Raw genomic sequence first — 23,108 nt, 5'->3', positions numbered from 1 at the left:
CCCCTCCCCCCCTCCCCTCCGTTGCCCGTTAGCAGACCCCCTGTAGCTGATCCAGGCCTGTGCCATGCAACAGCTCCCTGTCTCCTACCAAACATTCCCGCCGCTCATTTCCAGCGATCATTACATCCTGCACCCTCCACCGCCTGTGCCACCACACCAGCCTCCACATATGGCTCCCCTCAGCCAATTTGTTCCGCTCCAACCCCAGCATCCTCGCATGGTAAGTCTCTTGGGCTGGTACTGGTTGAATTGGAAGGAAGTGATGCCTGGGACCTATCTCTCCATGTTCGGGTCTGTGGTTGTTGTTGAGAGATGCTGGATCTGGCACGGTCTGGTTCCTCTGCTGGACTGTACAGTCTGCTGACTCCTTGCTCTCTTGAGTGTCAGTCATCAAAGGAAGTTTCTTGCAGTTGTTGTGAATGTAGAAAGAAGTTCGTACAAAGTCCAAATCTCATTATATCTGGGTAAGGCCTCCAGTGGTCATGAGGAGGGTGCTGCGTCATCTCTGTATCAGGAAAATCCTCCTTTCATGGTCTCCTACACACCACAAGCATTGCCTAGAGTCCCGTGTAGCTCAGGCTAGACAACAGACCTAAGTCTGAACTGTGTACACCATCAGCAGCCCCAATGCGACCTTGCACAACATGCATTGTATCCATAGGATGAAGCAGAGTGAGAATTAAGATTGCCATTGACAGGCAAAACTTTAAAGCTCAAGGCTAACCTTGTGATGGAGGAGCCCTGTGGCTGCTAATTTTTTTGGCCTTGTCTGGTCTGATTTAATCTGGTCTGTGGCAAAATGCCAATCTTTGCTAGCTATGAGGCTTTCATGTGTGAGGGATAAATTTTTCTAGGCAGTACCAGGCCTCCCCAAGCTAGTGCCTTGCAGGTGTTTTGGACTACAATTCCCAGCATTCCTACTGTTGACTGTTATTGCTGGGTTTAGTGGGATTTGAAAGCCAAAACACCTGAAGGATACCAGTTTAGGGAAAAGCTATGTCCTCCAGTGCTACCTGCATCTTTTCTATATCTTCTACCTTTGTAATTAGGGGGTTGCTCCCCCACCTGATGGTTTCTCTTTGAAGAGGAGGAAAATTAAGACAAAATGTTTCAGTGGTGGCAGATATGGAGCAAGAGCTTCACAAGGTGAAGTCCTATATTCCTACCAATCCGTCATGGAGCTTTTTCATGCATCAAATTCATCATGAGGGACTTATTGCCAGAGGCAGCAATACTAAGAACATGAGAGTCTAAAAAAAATAGCCAAATTGTGAGAGAGCATTCATGTCAGAAATAGGTGGGTTGAGTGGTATCGGGTAGAGTGCAAAATGAAGATTTTTATTTAGGGTTTTAAATGAGCAACATTGAGAACATCCTTAAAAAGAATAATCTTGGAAGCTGCTCTATTCCAGTCAGAACTTTGGTCATCAGGCTCAGAGATGTCTGTGCTAGCTGACAGCAGCACTCTAGAACTGGATTTCCAGCATGGTGCTCATAGATTCCAGTCTTGGTGCCCTCCCTGCCCACTCTGATCTTTTTTATTGCTTAAGGTTTTTTTCCTTTTTAATTTCTGTGAAGTTGCTACGCTGCAAAGCAAAGTGCTACTATTCGTTGCCATCTTTATTTGTGTTTTGGAGTGCAGAGTGCCCCTGCCTTTTAGGCAAGTTTCTTAGTTTTGTTTTCCCTTCTACTGTGCCTTTTCGGAAATACTATTGTGAGCAGCCACATCCACCATGGCAGTCACCTTATGAATGAAAACGTCCTCCAATATGGCAGTCATGTGTTAGAGTATCCATTGCCGTCCCAACATTCTAAATGCATCCACTGGCCCAAGAAGTCAGGGGACCATAATAGGGCTTTTCCAGCCAGGATTGAATTGGGACCTTCTACATGTTAAGCAAGTGCTCTGTGGCCCTTCTCAGTGGCTGATCAGTGTATACTGAAAGAATCCTGCTGAAATGAAGTGTACACAATACCAGATGTCAGTTGGTTAGAATATTAGTCCCAAAAGACAGTCAGCCCTGTTGCGCTTAAGTTCTTTCTCCTTTAGATTCTTTTATCAAGGAGAAGCTATCCACAATTCTTGGTATCTGAACATAGAAAGAATTATCAAGAGGAAACTCTCTGGTAATCCTTAGATAAAGAACAGGCTCGATGTTGCGAGGAGAGGTAGCTCAGGACTGGCCATAGGTGTCCGTACTGCTGCTGCCGTAAGCCTCTCTTTCCAGGGATTGGATCTTCTTACTGTGTACCACTGCTCATTGTTGCCTCTGGAAGAGGCACTCCTGAGCCGGCTGGTTCCTAGTAGCCATTCTGTCATACCGTATGTGCCTGCTCCTGTCCTGTTATGGGAAGATAGTGGAGTAGAGAGTAGGGGCATAGAAGGGGAGGGAAGAGTCGTCGAGTCGAAGTGGAAATTCTTTGAGTACAGCTGAGAAGAGCTGAAGAAACAACCAGAGGGTGCAGGGGCAGGCCCACGAAAAAGAAGTGGGATTGGAAGGAACTCTTTGATAGAGAAAATTTAACATGCAGCTGGTGAAGGACACTTGATATCATTGTTGGTATCATTGTTTGTCATAGGGTTCACTGGTGTGTGTTTCCTTGTTGTTTGATGCACTGGATAAGAATAAAGAAATATTGCTTAAGCACCCAGTAGCCAAGGGACTGATCAGTGCCTTGCCCCGTGTCGGTAGCTGACAGGGCCTTCCTCAGCCTGGTTTCCTCTGCTTGTGTGATGCTGGCAGGCAGTGATGGGAGCTGTAGGGCTAGTCGGTGAGCCCTAGACTGAAGAAAGCAGCTTCCCTCCCTTTGTCAGAATGACCATGGAGCATGGCTGGTGATGCACCCCTCACATGGTGTAGGGTGCAGGTTTCCTGCTGCATGTGCGGACAGATGAAGGGGTGGCATTTCTCTCTGGAGGGCAAGGACTTTCTGCGTTGTGAGTCAGTAGTCAGATATTGGTGCGTAGTAGCAGGCGCTTTGTTACTCAGTATGGATTCCCACCAAACAGCAGTAAAAACAGACAGGACCGTTTCTTACAGCAAGGTTTGGGGCGGGGGGGTTAGACTCTTTTTCTGCCAACCATTTTCCTCCCCACAGAATGTGTGTTTCCTGTGTTGGAGCAAGGAAGCAGCATCCGTCCCACCTACTGGCAGTCCCCACACGCGCACACATATTCCATGACTGTTTGGCAATGATCTGCAAATGTGGCTTTGCTGTTGTCATGTGTCGTTCTGTCCATAGAGAGAATGCTGGGAAGAACAGCAGAGGAAGGAAGAGGATTCCCATCAGGTTAACTCTGGAAGGTACCTCGCAGACTGTCCTGGTGATGACACGTGGAAGTTGGTGTTAGCAGTGCCATCTTTTGTGTCCCTACAGGAAAAATGGGGTCTTCCCTCTGTTCCAGTAGCTGGGCAGTACTATTCAGTGCAGCCTTTCTGATACCCAGGGCATATTTGGGTGCTGTTGCTAATTAGCCCTGCACATCATTTGCTTTTCTCCACAGCCTCTGCAAAGGATAGAAAATGAGGTGGAGCTTCGAGGGGAACAGCATTCCATCGGAGGGTTCTCGTACTCTCCTTCCCACCATACTCCCGCACTGTCTCCCTCTGTGCCACTGCATTACCTTCCGCAGACCCATGATCCACTACACCAGGAACTGTCCTTTGGCATGGTGAGTGGCGCGTGCGAGGAAGCTGCATTGCAGGCTTGCAAGTCTGGGGATCCACACAACCCAGCTTGATCCAAAATGTCATGCCTGTTTTCAGAGTTAGTGGTTCTCTTCCAGGAACTTAGCTGCATGGGCAGATGTGAAATAATAACCCAACACCATTCAGAACTTCAGTTGTTGGGCATTATAGAAATTAATTAATTGAATGAATGAATGAATGAATGAATGAATACTTGCATAAATATTCTACCATCTGCCCTTAACCCTTGAAGCTCCAATTCATCTATTAGGGTAGTCACCTGGACAAATATAGACTATATATAGACTCTTATGCCTGGAGATAAGTGTGTACCATAATTCCAAGGGGATGCATTTGCTTAGTGCACATTAAATGTTGTCAGGTTTTTTTTCCTTTTGTGGACCTTGTGGCTGGGAAAATATGCTTGAAAGAGCTTGCTGGTTCTTTTGGAAGCTGGTGGGATGGCTGAATGAGATTTGCAACAATGAGAGTGTGGTTCCATTGCCCTGCTCAGCTCCTTCCTGCTCCCCGTTCCAGCCGGAATAAGTCATGCAATGAACTAAAGAAGCAGACTAGGCTCTGCAGATGTGTTTGATTTGAATGAGAGATGGCGCTCGAAAGTCCTGTGTTTCTTAGTACAAAGCATTTTTATTTGCCCAGGTGCAGAACTTTTGTTTTTTACTTGGCAAAATGTGTGTGTGCATGTGGACGCACACTTACGCATGTGCACATACTTAGGGATTAGACAACACTGACCCAGCTCTGGTATTCCCAACAGCCATATCCGCACATGATGCCCCGGCGACTGAATACCCAGCGATACAGATTGCAGCAGCCGCTGCCACCCCCACCCCCCCCCCCCCCCCCCTACTACCCCAGGTTCCTGCCCTACTTCCTGTGAGTATCTGTTGGCTATGCATCATCAAACAGGAGCGAACTGCTCCTTGGAATCCTCCCTTCATTGGAGCAAGGAGCAGATGTCTGAAAGTGGAGGGGTTGCCTTTCAGGGTAGCCCCTTTGTAGGAATGCGAGCCACCTTTTCTGCTCCAGCAATGTGCAGGGTGAAAACATAGGGCTTGATTCTGTCCTGTGCATGTGCCAGTGTGTGATTTCTGTTTTTGTTAACCACAAGCCACTTCTTTTTTTAAAACACTGCAGTTCAATGCTTCCTGTGTCACCAACAGCTGTGGGGCCCACAATAAGTTTGGACCTGGATGTGGATGATGTAGAAATGGAGAACTATGAGGTAGGTTGTTAAGTTATAAGACTATGGAAAAGCACTAAAGCAGGAGTGGGCAAAAAGCAGATCTTGATCTGCTGGTAAATCTGAGTGATTTGCAGTGGATCAACAAAGATTTCTGGTCCTCAATTGTTGTAGCTGTAAAGTAAGCCATCACTCCATCCACCCACCCTGAATTATACTGCTGAAATGAAAGGAATGGCTTCATTCTTTTCTGGAATTCAGAATAAATTCCTGGGCTCAGAATTCTTTAATTCTAACTGTGTATATTTTTCACCGGATTCCACTTGGTGCATCTTGGGGCTGTTGTAAAAGCAAAGTAGACCCTGCAAGGATCTGCCCACTCCTCTTCTGCAGCAACACATGGTTCTGCAAGTTGGCAGAAAGCACTTAGGGCTGTTGCACTGAAGGGAATGTGTGGTGGTGGAAGGAGGGGGCAGAGGTACAACAGGCAGTGCTGCATCTCCGTGGGGCTCCCTCTTCAGGCAGGGAAGCAGAGCTGGGCTACACTGCTCCCCAACCCATATTCCACGGACCAAATGACATCCACCTCATGTCAGGGAGGTGACCCTGTGCCCTGAACTTCCCTCCCTTACTGCTGTGTGGCTGGCATCCCTTCCCAACAAAAACAGTCACTCCAATTGATACTACGAATGCCTTTATTCTACACAGTATTACAGTTGCAGTCACATAGGCTAGGAAGTTGTCCTCTCATTCTGAATACATTCACCTTACATTGGATTTATGAACCCTTTGGGGCAATCCTTCTAAAGGTGGGGCGCTATGACCCCTTTCCCTGCGTCACTCAATCATTGTCGGTTCTACCTGTCCCAATCTGCTTGTGCGCCTGCAAGAACGAGTGTCCTCTGCAGCTTCTTCCATGTTATCTCCTAAGTTCCCACATCCCATATCTGCAAGGGGTGAAACTGTTTCCCCATCAACACCCAAACTGGTCTCTTGATGTTCCGCTGTTTTGACTGCTTCCTGAACCTCCTTATCTAATTTCTCATTTCTATCGTCTGTGCAGCTGGGGAGTACAGATTGTTCTGCTGGCACTAGAACTAGCTCTTCATCAACACTCTGGTTCTCATGGGAAGTTTCCTCCTCTTGCGCGCGCGTCAGAGACTCTTCTGAGTCCATGTGTATGACACTTAACCCTCATTTCTTCATGGAACTTTGCCTTCTCCCAGTTTGGAAAAAAAGCCCAGGGCACCCTGCAGAAATGCAGGGTGGCTTGGATGCTGAGGCTTGTCCGCATGGAAAGAACCGTTGCCTTCCCCTGCCCCACGGCGTGGGTGTGTCCTGCCACCGATCTCAGAAAAGAACAGTGGTGGCGAGAGGTGATGTGGTGAAGGGTCCTCGTGGGCAGTGCAAGATTTGCCCGTGTGGTTCTCCAACCACGTGCTCCCTGGCATGGGCAAGGCCACCGGACAGCCCCGTTCTCTCTCTCTGATTGGCGGCAGCAGTAGCGACGCCATCGGAGGAATTTCCTCCAGGGGCTGCATGGAGGGACCCAAGAGGTGGTGCAGACCAGATTGGGTGCCCCACAGATAGGGGGTTCTACACCTCCACTTTAGGTGTGTGCTGCTGACAATGAGGACATAGGAGGAGCTCCGGGGAATCAGACCAAAGCCCTCTCGTCCCCCATTCTGTTCATTCAGTGGGAAGCAGACAAATGGGAGCTTTAAGGACTGGCAGAGGGTAGGAGGGCTTCGCTCCTGCCTTGTATGATGTGGCAGAAACACTGAATTTCTGACAGGAGCTGTTCCTCCTTTGTGCATCTCTCTCTCTCTCCTTCACACCCGCCCTGATAACCTTTCTGCAGGCATTACTGAATCTGGCTGAGAGGCTAGGAGAAGCCAAGCCACGGGGACTCACCAAAGCAGACATAGAGCACCTTCCATCCTACCGCTTCAACCCAGAGAGCCATCAGTCAGAGCAAACCTTGTAAGTACTTGAAGAGAGGCTGGAGGAGTTCTCTCTTGGCTTCTTTACTACATGTAGTCAAGAAGGCACAGGTGAGAAGGGAAGGCAGGGTAGCTGAGCGGGGGTCAGGAAGCCTCCCGCATCTACAGCATTGTTTCAATGGATTGCTTTTTGTTTTTCAAAGTGCAAAATAAATACCTAAATAATAACCAAGCCCGGTGGTGGCGTGGAGGTGGGTTGATGCAAGGTTAGTTTGTGGGGGGAGGGGTTAAAACAAGTGCCTGCCCAAAGCATGGGAGGAAAGAAGAACATTTTCCCTGGTACGTGTGTCTGTTAAAAGAGCGAGGATGAGGAAAGTCAACCTTTCCCCCTCAGCAAAACAGCCCACTTAAATTGGGAAGAAGGTACATCTGGCTTTGCTCTTAGGCTTAGAAGGGCTCTGTGATGAGCAGGGTCAGCTCCTATGTTACCAATTGTACAGCTGGTAATGGTTTTCCTAGATAAATTCTACAGTGTGTGCTGGAAGCATAGGATGGATGCTCCTAGTACTACCAGTTGAAATACATTGTGCAGTTCTTCCATTTTTGCTCCTTATGGATATTTTGTGGTAAGAAAAAAGATGGAAGAAATGGTGGAGGAAATGGAAGAAACTGGGCTGCAAATGGAAGATGGCAATACCTCCCATAACATTCCAGGAATGTACAATAAAACCCTTGCCTGGAAGCACCCTTGGTATCAGGGGCTTAAGGAAGCATGTCAGTGAATCCTACACAATGAAGAGGCTAGACCATATAGTTCCTGTAGGCCTGCAGTCAGGAAGAGCCGTCGCGTACTGCTCCTGTCTTCTCTCCTGCTCCCCTACTGACTGGATTCTTCCCCGTCCCCAGGTGTGTTGTGTGCTTCAGTGACTTTGAAGTAAGGCAGCTGCTGCGAGTTCTGCCCTGTAACCATGAGTTCCATGCTAAGTGCATCGACAAATGGTTAAAGGTAACATCTGCTGCATGGGCCAAGGGATCTGTAGTCAAGGAGACATTGCAGTCAAAGTTTATTCTCTGCCTAGTGCTTTGGCTAAATCAGCAAGGGTCATATTAGAAAGTATGTAATGGTGGAATGAGAGACCTGCATGGAGAAGTGAGTCTCATGGAAACCGTTTGTTAGGAACTATAGCTTTAGAACAGATGTGGGGAATTTTTTTTCTGTCCAGAATTGCATTCCCTTGGAGATAATCTGTCTGTGTGTGTGTTGGGGGGGGGGTACCTTCCAGCAGTGGGTGGAACCAGAGCTGACAGTGGGCGGGGCCACCCCTTTTTCCTGTCTGGTGTGAGAAAGACATTGCTTCAGTGGGAAGCAGGGATGTGACAGAGTTTTGTGTAGTCTGGCAGTCCAAGGCTTACCTTCTCTGTCCGTGTGTCCTTGCTTTCCATTCAGGATAAAGCTTCTCCTATCTCTTTCCATTCTGAAATTGACTTTTATAGTTATTTTTCTCCTCCCTACTTTTAAACAATCTCACTCTTAAAAATGAAAGGGCAAAAAAGGCTTTTCAACAGAGCCATTTGTTTTCTTGCTCTTACCCATGGTTCCTGCAGAGAAAAAGGCAGCCCCCAAAGCTGTAGAAAAGAAAAGAGAAAATGGTTGCTCATGAGAAGCTGTGCAGAATCCCTGACAAAAGCAGGCTGGGCTGCAACTTCAGATCCAGGTTGGTGCGTGATCTCACTCGGGGAAAGGTGCAGCGAGAGGCAGCTCACCAGTGCTGCCTGCCCACCCACCCATCCCAATGGTGAGGCAGCTGGAAACAGCCTGGCCTGAAGATCCAGCGTATGGCTCTGTCTCCAGGACAGATCCAGAACTGGAATCGGGATCTGAGGAGAAGAAGTCCCAGACACAGCAGATCAGCTCTTTGGCAATGAGAAAGGTGAGAGTAATCACTGATGACATTCCCCACTCCACTGGGATGACTCCCAGCCGAGCAGCATGTGTGGCAGCTTTGGATGACTCTGGTATTAAGCGAACAAGTGGGGCCTGAGGATTCACTGCCCCCACCCATTAAGAATATTTCCTTAATTCAGTCAGTTCTTTCACAACTCTCAGAAACCATCTTGGATCACTTAAGAGACCAGTCCCTAGACAGAAGGCTGCAATGTCGAGGCCACCAGGCTAAATGCACTTGCAACCCACTTTCCTCTGATTTTTTATCCTTCTCTCCACCCCAAGATCCAAAACTGCTGCCAGGCCTCTTCGTCCTCTGCAGTCTAGCGAACACCTGACCTTTGTACACTGCAGTGGACTCCAGGGAGCGTTCGCTTGATCCACACTCTACAGCCTCAGGAAGTACGTTCGGATCACTTAGCGTTTAATCTGTTACTCTCCAGGTCAGCCGTGTCCCCCCAGGGCAGTGGTGGCTTAGGCGGGGAGCAGAGGCATGGAGGCACAGGAGATTCCTCGGCTGATAGGTTGTTGTTGGTTTTTTTTTTACTTTAGCTACTGAGACTGGGAAGGGAAAGCCTCTGCAAGGGACATTGACTATGTTTCCCAATCCTAAGCCAGCCTGTGGGGAAGATCCCCTTCTTCAATTCTTTTTAAAAACTGTTGAAAGAGAAATTCATGGAAGAGCTTAGTGTTCCCCTTCCAGATGCTCCAAGTGGCAACCCTGATCTCAAGAGCGCTATGTCAATGGATGGGAGTAAACTCCTGAAAGACGAAGGTGAATGAAATTCTGAGACTGTGTCACAGAAGGTCCATTGTGCATCAGGTGTGGCCCTGCACACCTTGGCAGTCTCCTATTCTGGGAAGGCTTCAGCTCTCAGGTTGAAAATATTTTAAAGAGATGAACCATATTTCCCTTTACAGGGAGCTTAGTGAACTCTAAGTCTTTCCCCTTTAATGCAGATGCTGTCCAAGATATTCTCCAGTTTAATTCATAAGCCATGGCAGCTACCACTGTGGCCTACAGATCTGTTTGGCTCAAACACTGGAATGGGAATGTGCTACCTGGAGACCGCCTTCCTGTGGTTCCTTTTTAAGGGTGCATATCTTTGGAGAAAAAGCCTTAAAAGGCACTCTGATAAAATCAAAAGATGAATATAACACCTTCCTTCTCCAGGAGGGAAAATAAAAGTCTCTTTGGCAGAACTTGCCCTTCCTTTTGTCCTTTCAGCAATAATAACCTTTCCTCTTTTTGATGCAAAAACTACAGAGATCTTAGCTGAACTGGTCATGCTTCCAATCCAGAAACTCTAGCTCTACCCACTCTTCTTCCAAACCCTCTGCTGCCTTCCAGCCAGCAAAGCCAGGTTGCTGACAGTCCTGCTGCAAGGAACAGCTTTGAAGGAAAGACTGCAACCATGTCTAACAGCTTACAAGCAGTCTGCTCCAGATTGCTGGGTCATAAACACCATCCTCAGTGATTTCTCAGCACTCTTCTAAGATCTGGGTCTCTTCAGTTCCTCCTTTCTCCAGTGTCATGCTCCATAACCAAGCAACTAATCCAGCACCTGCTTGACACAGACACAATAGAACCATTAGTGGAACAAGAAAAAGTTTACCAGCATTTACTCTCTCTCCTTTTTGTGCCAAACAAAAACTGTGTGAAGAGCTATTATTAAATGTCAAACACCTTGAATACAGACAATTGTGTATAGAAATGCTTCACACAGTTAGAAATAAGCACTCTTGCGGAGTGCTTACCTGTGTTCAGTCAACTTGACAGAGGCATATTGGCACATTCCCATCTTTGCACACTACCAAAAATTCCTAAGATTTCTGTATCAAACACGTTTCGATAAAGAGCAATGGTCTTTGGCCTAGCAATGGCCCCACGTGTCTTCACAGAAAACATGTTTTTTTATGCATCCTTTGAAGATCATCTTCAAGGGATCCATATTTATCCCTATCTAGAGAACCTGCTTCTCGGATCGACCTTCATAAGGGAGGGCTTTGAATGGCCAGTCACGGTCTTCCTCAACCATCATAGCTTCAGTATTAACCAAAAGAATTTCTTAGAATCAGCTTAGCCTCTCCTTTATCCAGGAACCCTTATCAACACTTCCATGGGCCACATTTTCTCTCTCCTGGTTTTAATGAAAAACAGCACATCTCTACCTCAGAAGTGCATAAGTTTTGGTGGACCTGGCATACCTCTGGGTCTAATGATTTCCTGCCGAGGCATCGTCCCCTTCATACGTGTCCTTTATAATGTGTGCTTGTGACTGATGGACCATTTCAGTCCGCTAACAGTGGACTTCATGCTAAGACATAACATTGACTCCTCCTCCCATGCACCAGTCTTCCTTCCCAAAAGCCATTTCCTTCTCAGATCCCACAAGACTTCAAGGTGGTTGCATAGAGTTTGAAACATCAGCTTATACCACTGTAGGTTACCTGCTGACTATTGCCAGCACCTTGCTGTCATCCAGTAAACTCTCCACCGTACGCATCTGTGAAATGTCCTGGAAGACCTTTACCAGATGGTGCAAACAGAAAAGACGTAACGTTCACTCCACAGGCATGAGAGAGTTCCTCTTCCTCCTGCTGCAGGTCTTGATAGGAGCTGAAATCCAGCTACTCTGCAGACAGACCTAAGTCAGAGCCTCACTCCCCTTCGGTTGGGACACCTGCTCCTCAGTTCCCACCCTCACCTCGGAGGAGCCCCAATATTGTCCCCAGAACAGTTTGGATTCTCATCTTGAACGTTCCAAATTGTTCTTTGGGCACTCATGAAAATGCCATCCAAGCCCATAAAGACAATTTCCCTCAGACTTCTGTCCCAAAAGGTATTGATTCTGGTTGCTGGGAGATCAGTACAAAGAATTTCAGGGCCATAGGCCTTTTTCTGGAAGAGAAGGGCTCCTGATGTGCCATTAAGACTTGCTCTCCCTTTGTCCCCAGGGTCAGTATATAGGCTTCAGGAGATCATCTTCCCCCACCCTTCTGTCTTTCTGCTGTTGCCTGTGGAGGCCTGGCGTACGCTGGGTGTAGGCTTATCAAGGCAGGTCAAGTTCTCTCTCAAATGTACATAGCCACTCTGACAATCCCATTTTATTTATTTCGATCTCATATCCGTGGGAAAGTAGGTCTCCAGGTGTATATTTGCCAAGTGACTCAAAACGTGCAATTTTTCCCAACTCTACAAGACTTCACACTTCTTGAGACCCTAAGCTCATTCCAGTTGATCAACAACCACTGCAGCAGCCTTGACTACCAGTGACACCTTAGCAGAAAGCTGCAACTTGGCAAACCCCAGATCATTTTAAGATAGAGACCTTTTTCTCTGCAGAAGCCTAGTTCAGCAGGAGGGTTTTCCAGCTGGTAATCAAGGCACAGTAGATGTGCAGATGATGCAAAAAAAGTGCTGCATCACAGGGATACCTTCCTCACACCAACCTGGAGGGGAAACATAGGTAGTTTGTGCACAGTTTCCTTCTAGATTGGGAGGGTAGAAGGCATCCAATCACGCCCTGATTGCATGATTGATTGTGTTGCCTTTAATTGCCTGGATCACCTGCATCTCCATCCCAAAAGTTGAGCATTCACCCGTGGAGCTGTTCCTTCTGTGAGCATAATTTTCTGCCTTTCCTGCATTTCTTCTGTGATCTTATTTTCTTCTGTTACAAATTATGAGGTCTTTTTACTGCTGTACTACTGAACTGTAGCCATGGATGAAATCAGCAGGGGGGCCTGCAACTGGCCAGTGGCACAAAACTCTTGCTTTTCCAGGATGAAAAGGGGAGTTAGGCCATTGTAGGGACGCCCCCCCCCCCCCAGAAGGAACCTTCTTAGTAAGTGGCCATGTGGGCGCTCGCTCTCCCCTCTCACTGCTGCTCTTCCCCCGCCTAGTGGCCTAGTGGGCTGCAGAGCTCTCTTGCCCGAGGCCTGCAGTGGGCGCCCGCCCACCGATGGCTTTTGAAATTAGGCCAAAGGCTGCAGATCGTCCAGATCTGTGCTGGCAGCTCCCTCTGGGCTGCTGGTTGCAACTGCAGCAGGTGGAGGCAGATCAGCAGCAGGTTGCTGGATACGTTCTTGCACAAGGTGGGCAGAAAGCAGATTGGGGCCTAGTGGTAGATTGCTGGGTGATTTGCAGCAGACCAGGGGGGGATTTATGACACCACGTGTGTAGCACCTGCCCTGAATTATAGTGCTGCAATGAAGAAACCGTGGAGCTGATAGGGAATATTTTGTGAAGTACTGTGAGCTACATTTACTTTTGGTGTTCAAAACAAATACTGGACTCGGCGCCTTTCAGTTCAACATGTCCATCTGCTGCTCGAGGTTAATAGTAGGGCTGGGGTGATCCCTTTTGGAAGCCGTCCCTCTAGCACCCACAGGCTTCCTCTCTTGCTTGGCCTGGTCCCACAAACACTCCCAGGCCCCCTGTTGCTTGCACAACGGCATCCTTCCCCATCGGAAGTGACCGCAGGACATGGAGAAAGGGTGCCGAGAATGGACACGCCAGCTGCCATTCCCAGCAGCCTGCCTTCTTCCCCACTTGCTGCTGCAGAAAACATAAAGCTGTTATGAAGAAGGAACTGAGCTCATTTGGCAAATTCTTTACACATTTGCCATTTAAAACTGATGCGTACTCACTGCCCGTTTTTGAACTCTGCGGTCTAAACTTTTGGATCAAATACGTATTTCCACAAGTCTTAATCTTCTTACCTCGGTCGAGCAGATTTCGCAGGGAGTTGCCCTTCCCTTAAATCCGCACATGGTTGCCTCTTCCCCTGCTGGTTCTGCCAGCCCTGGGTGCAGTGCAGGGGTCCGGATGCTTGAGCCGCGGGCCAGCCACAGCCTCCGTCGTGGGCGGCTGGCGAAGGGGGCCGCGCCCGGCGTTTCACGCTTGCCTTCTCGCCTTGGTCCTTGCAGGCAAACCGCACGTGCCCCATCTGCCGAGCAGATGCCTCAGAAGTGCACCGGGAAGCCGAGTGAGGCTCGCCGACACACTGCTGCACAAATCCACTCCAGGAAATGGACCTTGGGCCAGGGGCTTGGGCCAGCCTGTCCGCTTAGCCTCTGGGGCCGCTCCTGGGAAGTGGTGAGAATATAAGCAATGTATGGCTCCCCCTCCCCCTCACCCCATGGCATGGGCCGGGCCGGGCCGGGCGGCTGCGCCAGCTCACGGTGTCATGCTCTGCAGGGGGAGGCGTCCCGCGTGCTCCGCACTCCAAAGACTCTCATCCGTGGCGCCATTACTCTCCAGGTGTTTGCATTCCTTTTTCGTTGGGGTTTTCCTGAGCCGTTCGGTTTTGGTTCTGTGGACGTCTGACCCTGATTTTAGTCTGAACTCCTCTCCTTCTGGCGGTGCCAGATGAGGGCCCTTCAATGCAGAGCAGCTCGGAGGTGGGGGACAGGTGAGGAAGCGCCTGCTTCCGTCGCCCCGCCAGCCACTTCCCCAGAGCACAGTGCTGCATGGCAGGCAAAGCAGCGGCAGGGCGGGGGTCTGGTCGCGGTGCCGGTGCGAGCGGCCTGGGCGAGGCCACGCCCCACACCGCAGTGGCTGCCCCCACACAGGTCATGGGCTGGTGCCATCGCCTGGGTTTTCCCTGTTCTGTCTGTCTGTCTGTCTGTCTCTCACACGCATCCCCCGACGTCGCATCCCCCCATCATGCCCCCCCCATGGAGACACTGAGTAGTGTCTCGGTTGCTGCTCTCACAAGTTGCTGGGGGATGGAGGGGGGGCAGGTCTGGACCAGGCTCCAGCAGCCTCTCCTCCACTCTGCTGGTCATTGCTGGGAGGGCTCCGTGGGGGAAGAGTCACTTGCCCCCAGAGAAGGGGTGGTGCAAGTCAGGTCCCGTGACAAAGCAGCCAGCTGCTGGCTGCATGCAGGAGGGGGCCGAGCCTGTTTTTAGTAAGGGGCTGAGAATCATGTTCACGCTGATGCCTCTTCCTTCCTCTTGCCTTCCCTTTGCGCACACCCAATCACCAATCCTGTCGCTTCAGTTGGGTGCCTCGTGCGTCGCCATGAACCCCACTCCCCCAAAATCATGTTTGTGCCACGGGCTTTAACCTGCTCCCGGGAGGGCGCCTGTGCCGATTTGCGCTCTCTTGTTCCTGCCCAGGACAGGCGGAAGCTCGGCAGACAGAAGCAGAAGGCCTTCAGCCCTTCCACTGTAATTCCCACCCGCTCCTCCATGCCAAGCCCAGGCTAAGCCCCTGAAAGCTGTCGGCCGGCTGTGTGGCTGCCCAAGCAGGAGCCTGGGCAGGGAGCAGGTGGGGAGCTATTTATTAACTTTATTGCCTACCCTTGCACTAGCTATCACGGGAAAAGCCCCTCTGGTGGTCCTTCCTCCAGCCAGGTGCTGTATGCAGTGGTGCACCGCCTCTTTCCCTTCGGATGCAATCAGGCAGGCGGTGTTGCTGCCTTCTTGCCCGCCCGCCCATCCATCTGCCCGCCCACCTTTCTCAGCCTGCCCCCAGCCCAGTTTGGCCTACTACTGCTACCGCCCCCCCCAGTGGGATTTTCTGCATGGCCTGATGCTTGTGCTCTAGGTCAGGTACCTTGGGTGTGTTTTGCCATGACAAGCATACACTTCAGTTGTGTGCCTTCCTGTGTCTGCACACATACACTATCCTACCTAAAATACCTGCTGGTTTAAAGCAAGAAAGCAACCAACCTGCCACCCTGTTACAGAAACCTGTTGTCGTTAAAATAAAAGTTGTTTTGCATGATTATACCGTGGATCAAGAGAGAAGCCCTCGCCGTGTAGTTGGTTTGTGTTCTGAAGCCTGGCAGAAGACTCGGAGAGGACGACAAAACCTAATGTAAATGTTCACAAATTATGCATGCATGTTATGACCAGCTTGGAACTTGGTATTGGCTAACTCTCTAGCCAGCTGTGGGGTGATGGGGGGTGGGGAAGAGGGAGTTGTTTGTGCTCAGCTGATTACTGCCATGCACTGTACTGCACATGTCCGCAACGCCTCACAAGGACCGTTAACGCTTTTCGGGGCATTTCTCTTTCCCCTCCCTCCCCTCCAAATTAGAGATTGAGTTGAAACCTGGCTGGGCCTAGAGGAGGCTGTGCAGCCCTGCTGGACTTAGCCTGGGGTCAGGTTGCCTGGGTTCCTGAGCAGTGAGCGGCTGTTGCGGAGGAGGGATCGGGCAGGGGCAGCTTCTCCATCATGGTGCTGCAGAGGTCGGGGAAGCTGCCCCGTCATTCTGCTGTCTCCTGCACCCCTTCCCTCTCTGCACACTGCTGCTCGCCTGAGAGGGCCTCGTACATCGGCCAGTGACCCTGCAGGGCAAGTCTGGGAGCGTGGCTCTCGCGCAGAAATGGGTCTCCACCATCCGTAAGGTGGACCCCTGCTTTTCTTCGGCCTGCCCTGTATCTTCTGCTGCCCAGCCAAGCGAGAGACTCCTGCACCTGCCTGCCTGGGTCTGGCTTTCACTCTCCCCTTCCGAGGGGGGTCAGCAGATGAGAGCGATGGCTGCGGAAGAGTCCAAGGCTGAGCTGTGATTTCCTTGCCTACCAGCAGCAGCAGCAGCAGGACCCAGGCCTGTCCAGACAGATGGGCTCTTTTCGTTCTGCCCCCGCACCTAATGGCTCTAGAACGAGTGAGTTGAGCGAGTTGGTGGCTTGAGCCCCGTGGTCCACTTGCTGGCTCTCAGGCAGCTGTGGCTGAGATGAAGGGCCAGGTGAACACACAAGGAGTAGAGCAGGTAGGTGGGTGTGCCCCACTCATCCTGATTGGGCTGGAACAACCCGGAGGAGAGGGCTTGTAAGGAAAAGCTGGCTTCCGCTGTGGCTCATTTCTTGGGGCTGTTCTGAGCTGCCATGGCGGCACAGCTGCTCTCGACTCTGAGCATGTGCGGTGTAGCTGTCAGTGTTTTTCTGAGCACACTGGCTCTCTGCAATACTTACCTCTGAAGCAGGGGGAAGTCTCGGGGGGGGGGCGGTGTCGGGGGCTTTCAGGTCATTTTCCACTGGTACTCCCGGCCACGTGTGGCAGAGGTGAGAAGCGATTCCCCTCGGCCCCAGACCATGGCTGGGACTCCTGACCCATTCTGTGGTTTGGATGTCCTCGGAGTGCCCATATAGGTAGGCTTTGAGTACCTTTTTTGGCCTCTTCAGTCACAGCCCAGGATCGAGATGGACTTTAGCCCCCCGTGTCTGCAGATAGCTCAGTGACACAATTTGGCAGGCAAATAGGACCGAGCAAGGTCGGTCATACTGCAGTGGACTGGCTGTCTCTGTTTGACAGAAGCAGCCGGTCGGCCGGCAGATGAGGAAATGAGAAACTAACCTCTTGAACTCTGGGCAGGCCCCAGCTTGCTTTCTTTTTCTTTCTTTAATAACAATACATTAATCAGTGACCTGAATTTGTGATGGCGTTAGTATTTTAAGGGGTTTCTCCCCACACACCTTATTTGTGTTCAGGCTGATGCAAGTTACGGTGCAGTCATTTGGAGGAGGTCGACCATTTGCCTCTTCCTCTCCACCCCGGTCTCAGAGGGGCAGGAGGGCTGCAGGGGGACACCTAAGCCAGGTCTTGGCCCATGCGCTCGTGCATGTGCGCGCACACAGAGGAATGGGCCGTTGCCATAGCAAAACTGCACAGACACCAGCAGCTCCTCCTTTCCAGTCCTTCCGTGCCCAGTCGACTCTCCTCTCCCCTCACATGTCAAGCCAGTGCCTTGTGTCAGACCCACCTCCTCCCCCCCCGGCCCTTCCCCTTGTTTCACCGCTTTTAAAGGAAAAACACAACAGAAGCAAAACCTTATTCCACAAATAACCAAAGGTCTTTACTGTATATATATATTTAAAAGAATACCACAGGAGGTGTTTCTATATTTATAGCCAATCAGAACAGTGCTGATGCCCATCCGTTTTCAGTGCTCTCTTCTCCTTCCCCGCCATCTTCTCAGAAAGGTTATTTGGGGGAGGGGAGGGTAGAAAAGCCTTACGGTTCTTCTGATGGTGACTCGAAAGCTCACAGCTCGTGTGCTGCAGAATTTATTCCAATGAGCAGCTAAAATTATTATCATTAAACAAAACAAAAAAACCACAAAAAAATTACTAAAACATTTATTTAGGATGTTTGTGATTGCTGATTGCGCTGTAGATGCCACTGTTTACCAATGATTTCCTGTGGTGGGATAGTGGACAGTTTACTGTTCTTTTATACCAGTCCCGTGCCCTCCAGAGGGACCGCTCAGCTTCACCCTACAAGGAGAGGAGCCTCCCTGTAGGGCACCAGGGCATTTGTTCTGTGTTAGAAAGTTTATATATATATATATTATATATATATTATAAATATATATATATAATTTTTTTTGCTCTGTTACTTGCACATTTACAGTTACCTCATTTTTCCCATGTATGTATTTGAAAAAAGGCTAATATATAGAGAAGAAAAAAAAAGGTTCTTAAATCTCTAAAAAAGTGTTTGTTTTTTCCATTCCATTGGAATCATATTGGTTTGTAGCACTTAACATAACTAGTATGTTGTATTATATATATGTGTATTATACTGATTGAAATTTTTAACAGATTTGTACTTTTTTTAAAATGAAAGTTGCTAGTTCTGCTTGACCAAGTAGTGCAATCATTATTTTTTTTAATGTTGTGGCTGATTTTGAGAGGGATATTCACTAATAAATGTATGATGTATACCAATAAGGTAGGCCAGTCTCTTCTCTTGGTGGAGGCAGTGCTCTCAGGAAGGTAATATATATATATACATACACATATATATATATATATTGGATGTATTCTGTCCCTCCTCCAAGGTGCTAAAAATGGCTTTCTGGTTCTTTGTGACTCTGACTTAGCCAGGTATAGGTAGAGAACAAACATCATAAAGCTGAACAAGGATTTCACTTGAAACTTCCCACATCCAAATGTGCCATGACAGCACAGTGGCTCACAAGATTATTAGTACTCGCAGTCATAAGGACTATAAAGAAAAAGCTCTAAAAGTTAACTCGCTCCATGCTGTCATTTGGCGTCACATAAAAACACCAGAAAAGAAGCTAGTGTCTTCCATCACAGTGAAATTAGAATGTCTAAAAATTAAACCAGTGTCCTATACATTGAGGCAGTGGATAGCTTTTGGCAGTCCCATGAGCCACTCCATGTTGACCTGTGAGTGGCGAGCATGACAATGCCACTCGTGGCTTCCAAGAACAGCCCTGCCTGTTGGTTTTCCCTCTTGCCGTTTGTTGGTTCCTGCAACTCCTATGGTAGAAGAAGAAAGTACAAGCTGAGATGTGGAATTCATTAAGAGTCTATTTTGAGTCTTTTTCAACTATAACCTGCTAGCTGAAGCAACGCTCTCCAGCAGCGAACTGAATATTTGTGTTTTGAGCTGCAGCTAGAGCACAGATTTGTTTGTGAGAGGTCACTGGGCCACTGAATATCAGAACAGGATTTTGTAAAGCAAAATGCTTGGCTTTAGCCTAAGGGAATACCTGGCCCAGCATTTTTTTTACATGTTTGGACAAATTCAGAGAGGATAGATCTACAGAGGCTCTTCGGCACCTCCAGATGTGGAGAAATGGTTGCCTTTATGTCTTGTGATGGATGCTTCTGCAGGTTTCAGGCTTAGCCACTGTGGGGAACAGGATGCTGAATAAGGAGTCCCTTCATTTGGGTCTTGCAAGCCTCTTCTTTTTCGGAAACATGTATTTTAAAATAAAGTTTTAAAAGGCAACAACGAAAATGCAGATAATCTAACATGACTGCTAAAGAAACTCACAAATGCTAATTCTTCAGCTACCACCACCAATGCTTGTGGAGACAGTAAAACAGCCTATGTGGAAGCTCTCTGGTGAAAGAAGGAAAATACAAATTATATAGCATATATAAGGGCTATATGTATTAAAATGTAGACAACTTGAAATGTTGATGTTTGAACGCCTTTCTCATAGGTAATAGAACCATGGTGCCATACTATCTTCCTTCAGATTAGGAATTGTTGCATATTGCATTCGCTCTTACAATCTGCCATTATTTGTACAATGAGAAGTGGTGCAGCCCACTCTGCAATCTGTAATCATTTCTTGGGCTTCCAGGCATACTGTGTGGATGACTGGTTGGTGGGTCTCAGAGCACTGGGGGCCATGCTTCCCCTGGACTGGAAGTTATTTTTCTGTAAAGGTGACTGGGACCTGTGAACCCTGCTATATTTCAGCAATAGATGAACTTGACTTCTGGAGATGGGATTCTCCCCTGCCCCGTTAGCAAACTGCTGTATTGTACTACAATAAACATACATCTTGGTTACAACAACAGAAACAAATTACTTGCATCTGTTTTGAATGTTGAATAGTGCTTATGCTTAAAGCACCATTTTCCTTGTCAAACACATGGAAATGGTTAGTGGAGGCGAATGATCATCCTCTCTGTACTTCAGTGAAAAGCCTAGAGATTAAAACATTATGGCTGCATGTTTCCATCCAGTACAAGAAAGCATCACAATCTCTATCCTTGGATAGATCCTTGCCTCTCTGGGTCATTTCTGATTCACAGCATCAAACGCATGGAAATGGTGGTAGTAAAGCCATGTCTGAACTGGGCTGTCTCAGACTGCAGCTGGAGCCATCACTGAAGGCCCATGCACAAAAGTGCAGTTTTTAAAATAAAAAATACCACTTCCTTACCCAACTTTTCCCCTCTTGCAAAGAGCCCAAAACTGATTGTGGTCCTCCTCCTCGCCAGTGTACACCACAAGCCTGTGAGGTAGATTAAGCTGAGTGGCTAGTCCAAAGACACCCTTACTTAATGTAAACTTAAAGTAAACTTGATGGCTGATCTCCTGACTCCCAGTCCAGGGCTCTAACCACCGACCACTCCACACTAGCTCTGAATCTCTGAAACCAACTGCTGTTTCTTTGCTGAAGAGGAGTTATAGTGCTGGTGAATTGTCTTTTGTGCATGTTTACAAAGTGAGAGGGAAGATGGGGAAAAAGTTGAGTGACATAAAGCTATTTTCCTGTTTCTTACGGGACTTACAGATGGCAGAAACATTAAGATGGGCATGAGGGAGTTCTTATACCCTGCTATTTTTGTGTTTAATAGGACTTAGGTGGAGGAGACTGAAAGTCTTTGTCGTACTAGATGACAGAAAATATTTCCTTATCCATTTCTTCTCACCATGCATAATTTTATCAAGATTTATTATGCCTCCTTTGCTTAAAGCATACCCAGAACTACAATAGCAACTCAGCTGCCGCAGGTTAGCAAACGTAGCAGCAAGTCCAAGCAGTCCCCAGCATGTTTAATGAGGAGCATCAGTGAAGCTCTTAGAGAAGGAAGCTATGCGGCTTCTTCAGCAATGGAAGTCTTGCCCAAATGAGAACAAAAGGGTCCTTTATGTAAAACCTCTTGATGTATTTATAGAATGTACACATCACAACAAATAGTCCATTTACTTCTGTGAATGAGAGAGAGGCATGTAGACTCTGCCTACATGAAAGCAATACTGAGGAAAATGGGAACTAGAATAGACAGTCAAACTCTCAACTGTCACTTGCTTCAAGCAAATTACCTACCTGAAGTCAGGTGAAAATGGTTCTGTTTCCATTTTTCTGCAGAAGGGCAGCTTGGATGTAGAGTTTAGTTCTTCTCATGAGTCTGCTGGATTACTTTTTGTTGCTGTGGAGGTCATAGGTGCAACCCCAGCATCTGAAAGTCCAGGAATGGGGAACATGTAGGTTTCCAGATACCGCTGCACTCAACTTACCAGACCCCCCTGATTGTCTAAGATTATGTGAGTTGCTGGGTTGTATCCAGTTTAAGGTAAAGGTAAAGGTTTCCCCTTGACGTTACGTCCAGTCATGCCTGACTCTTGGGGGCGGTGCTAATCTCCATTTCCTAGCCGAGGGAGCCAGCGTTTGTCCACAGACAGTCTCCGTGGTCATGTGGCCGGCATGACTAAACACCAAGATGCACAGAATGCTGTTACCTTCCCACCAAAGTGGTACCTTTTTATCTATTTGCATTTGTATGCTTTCGAATTGCAAGGTTGGCAGGAGCTGGGACAGAGCAACGGGAGCTCACCCCGTTGGGCAGATTCGAACTGGCAACCTTTCGATCAACCAGCCCAGCAGCACAACAGTTTAAACCACTGCGCCACCTGCAGTTCCTTGTGTATCCAGTTTACATCTTACTTAAATCCCATTCATTTCAGTGGGTCTATTCTAAATAGAACTAACATTTGGCTACAGCCTGTAGTCTTCATTTGGAGGGCCACAAGTTCCTCATCCCTGGCGTAGGCCCTATCATCCTGAGGGAGGGACAACATGACTTTTGTCCTGAGGATGCGAGTGCTTTTTCTTTTTTGCCACTGTCTTTGTGAGCTTTTTTAAAGGCTTTCTTTTCTATCTTTGGAGATGCTTGCTCAGCAGAGAAACATGCAGAGAAACTTTGCTTTTTGCTAGAGTCCTATGATCTACCAGGCAAACTCAAATAAAAAATGATGGCTATGGGACCGCAGGTAAGCTTAAATTTATGAATGAGGTACCTCTGGACACATGCAACCTCGGATTCTGTTTTCCACTTCAGAAGTGAGTTCAGAGTTCTTTCACTCAGAAATCCACTTTTTCCTCCAAGCATCCTTCATTCTAGTGGTTTAATTTGGTGTGGAAGTCTTTTCAATTCCATAGGGAAGAACCCTTGCCGAACTACTCCAAGGTATCTACCAATAGACTCCAATCTACTTTCCACCCCTTCTGCTCTACACAGCAGCCTGTTCATATATGGAAATTAAATGTCCCTACAAATGTCCTGTTCGTTGGTTTTCCGTAAATGAGAGAATGCTGGATTAGATAAACTGTTGCTCAGATTCAGCAGGGCTCGCATGTGTTTAAGTACTTAAGGGGAAAAATGCATGCCATGAATAATGTATTTAGTTTAACAAAACCCCAAGAATAAGAGATGGCTGGACATTAGGTTTTAATATGTTAGAAGAGGATTATATGTTTAAGGGAAGATGGGAAAGTTGTTCTAAGGGTGCCCTTTATGTTCAAAACGTTTAACTTTTTTCTTGAGACTCTATAGTACTACTAATATGGAATGCATTATCCAAGTATAAAGTGGTTGAGGTCCCAAGCCGCGTTCTCAAGATCCTGTTAGCAGAGCAGAATCTCTTGGACCTACACTAACATGAATGAATGGAGCAGAAAGTATTCTTCCCAAAGGCTTCATTTGACTAGTATGTGGACCAGCTTTTTGGTCAAAACCCAAAACCATCACAGAGTCAAGAACAGAAATACTCTGAGCTTTTCTTTTAAAAGGTCTATATGACAAAACTTGAAGCT

The 23,108-nt window shown here is 48.1% G+C and overlaps 1 protein-coding gene across 4 annotated transcripts in view; it reads left to right on the top strand.

The window, feature by feature from the left end:
- RNF44 (ring finger protein 44) overlaps positions 1–20,092 on the top strand; it is a 42,233-nt gene extending 22,141 nt beyond the window's left edge. For 2 of the 4 annotated variants that reach the window (XM_044451051.1, XM_044451050.1), the window contains exons 6-12: positions 47–220; positions 3,506–3,673; positions 4,468–4,586; positions 4,848–4,935; positions 6,755–6,876; positions 7,743–7,842; positions 13,714–14,099. In XM_044451051.1, coding sequence (XP_044306986.1) covers positions 47–220; positions 3,506–3,673; positions 4,468–4,586; positions 4,848–4,935; positions 6,755–6,876; positions 7,743–7,842; positions 13,714–13,776 — 834 coding nt within the window. In that variant the 3' untranslated portion in view covers positions 13,777–14,099. Of the gene's footprint in view, positions 1–46; positions 221–3,505; positions 3,674–4,467; positions 4,587–4,847; positions 4,936–6,754; positions 6,877–7,742; positions 7,843–13,713 lie in introns of all 4 variants that reach the window. The other 2 variants (XM_044451049.1, XM_044451048.1) reach the window with 2 other exon arrangements.
- Positions 20,093–23,108: the final 3,016 nt, after the last annotated feature.

This window comes from Varanus komodoensis, unplaced genomic scaffold, assembly GCF_004798865.1.
Source record: "Varanus komodoensis strain SLA01 unplaced genomic scaffold, ASM479886v1 scaffold6_1, whole genome shotgun sequence".
In the NCBI taxonomy this organism is placed as follows: Eukaryota; Metazoa; Chordata; class Lepidosauria; order Squamata; family Varanidae; genus Varanus; species Varanus komodoensis.
Note: the sequence above shows the minus strand (reverse complement) of the source record. Positions and strands in the feature narration are given on the sequence as shown.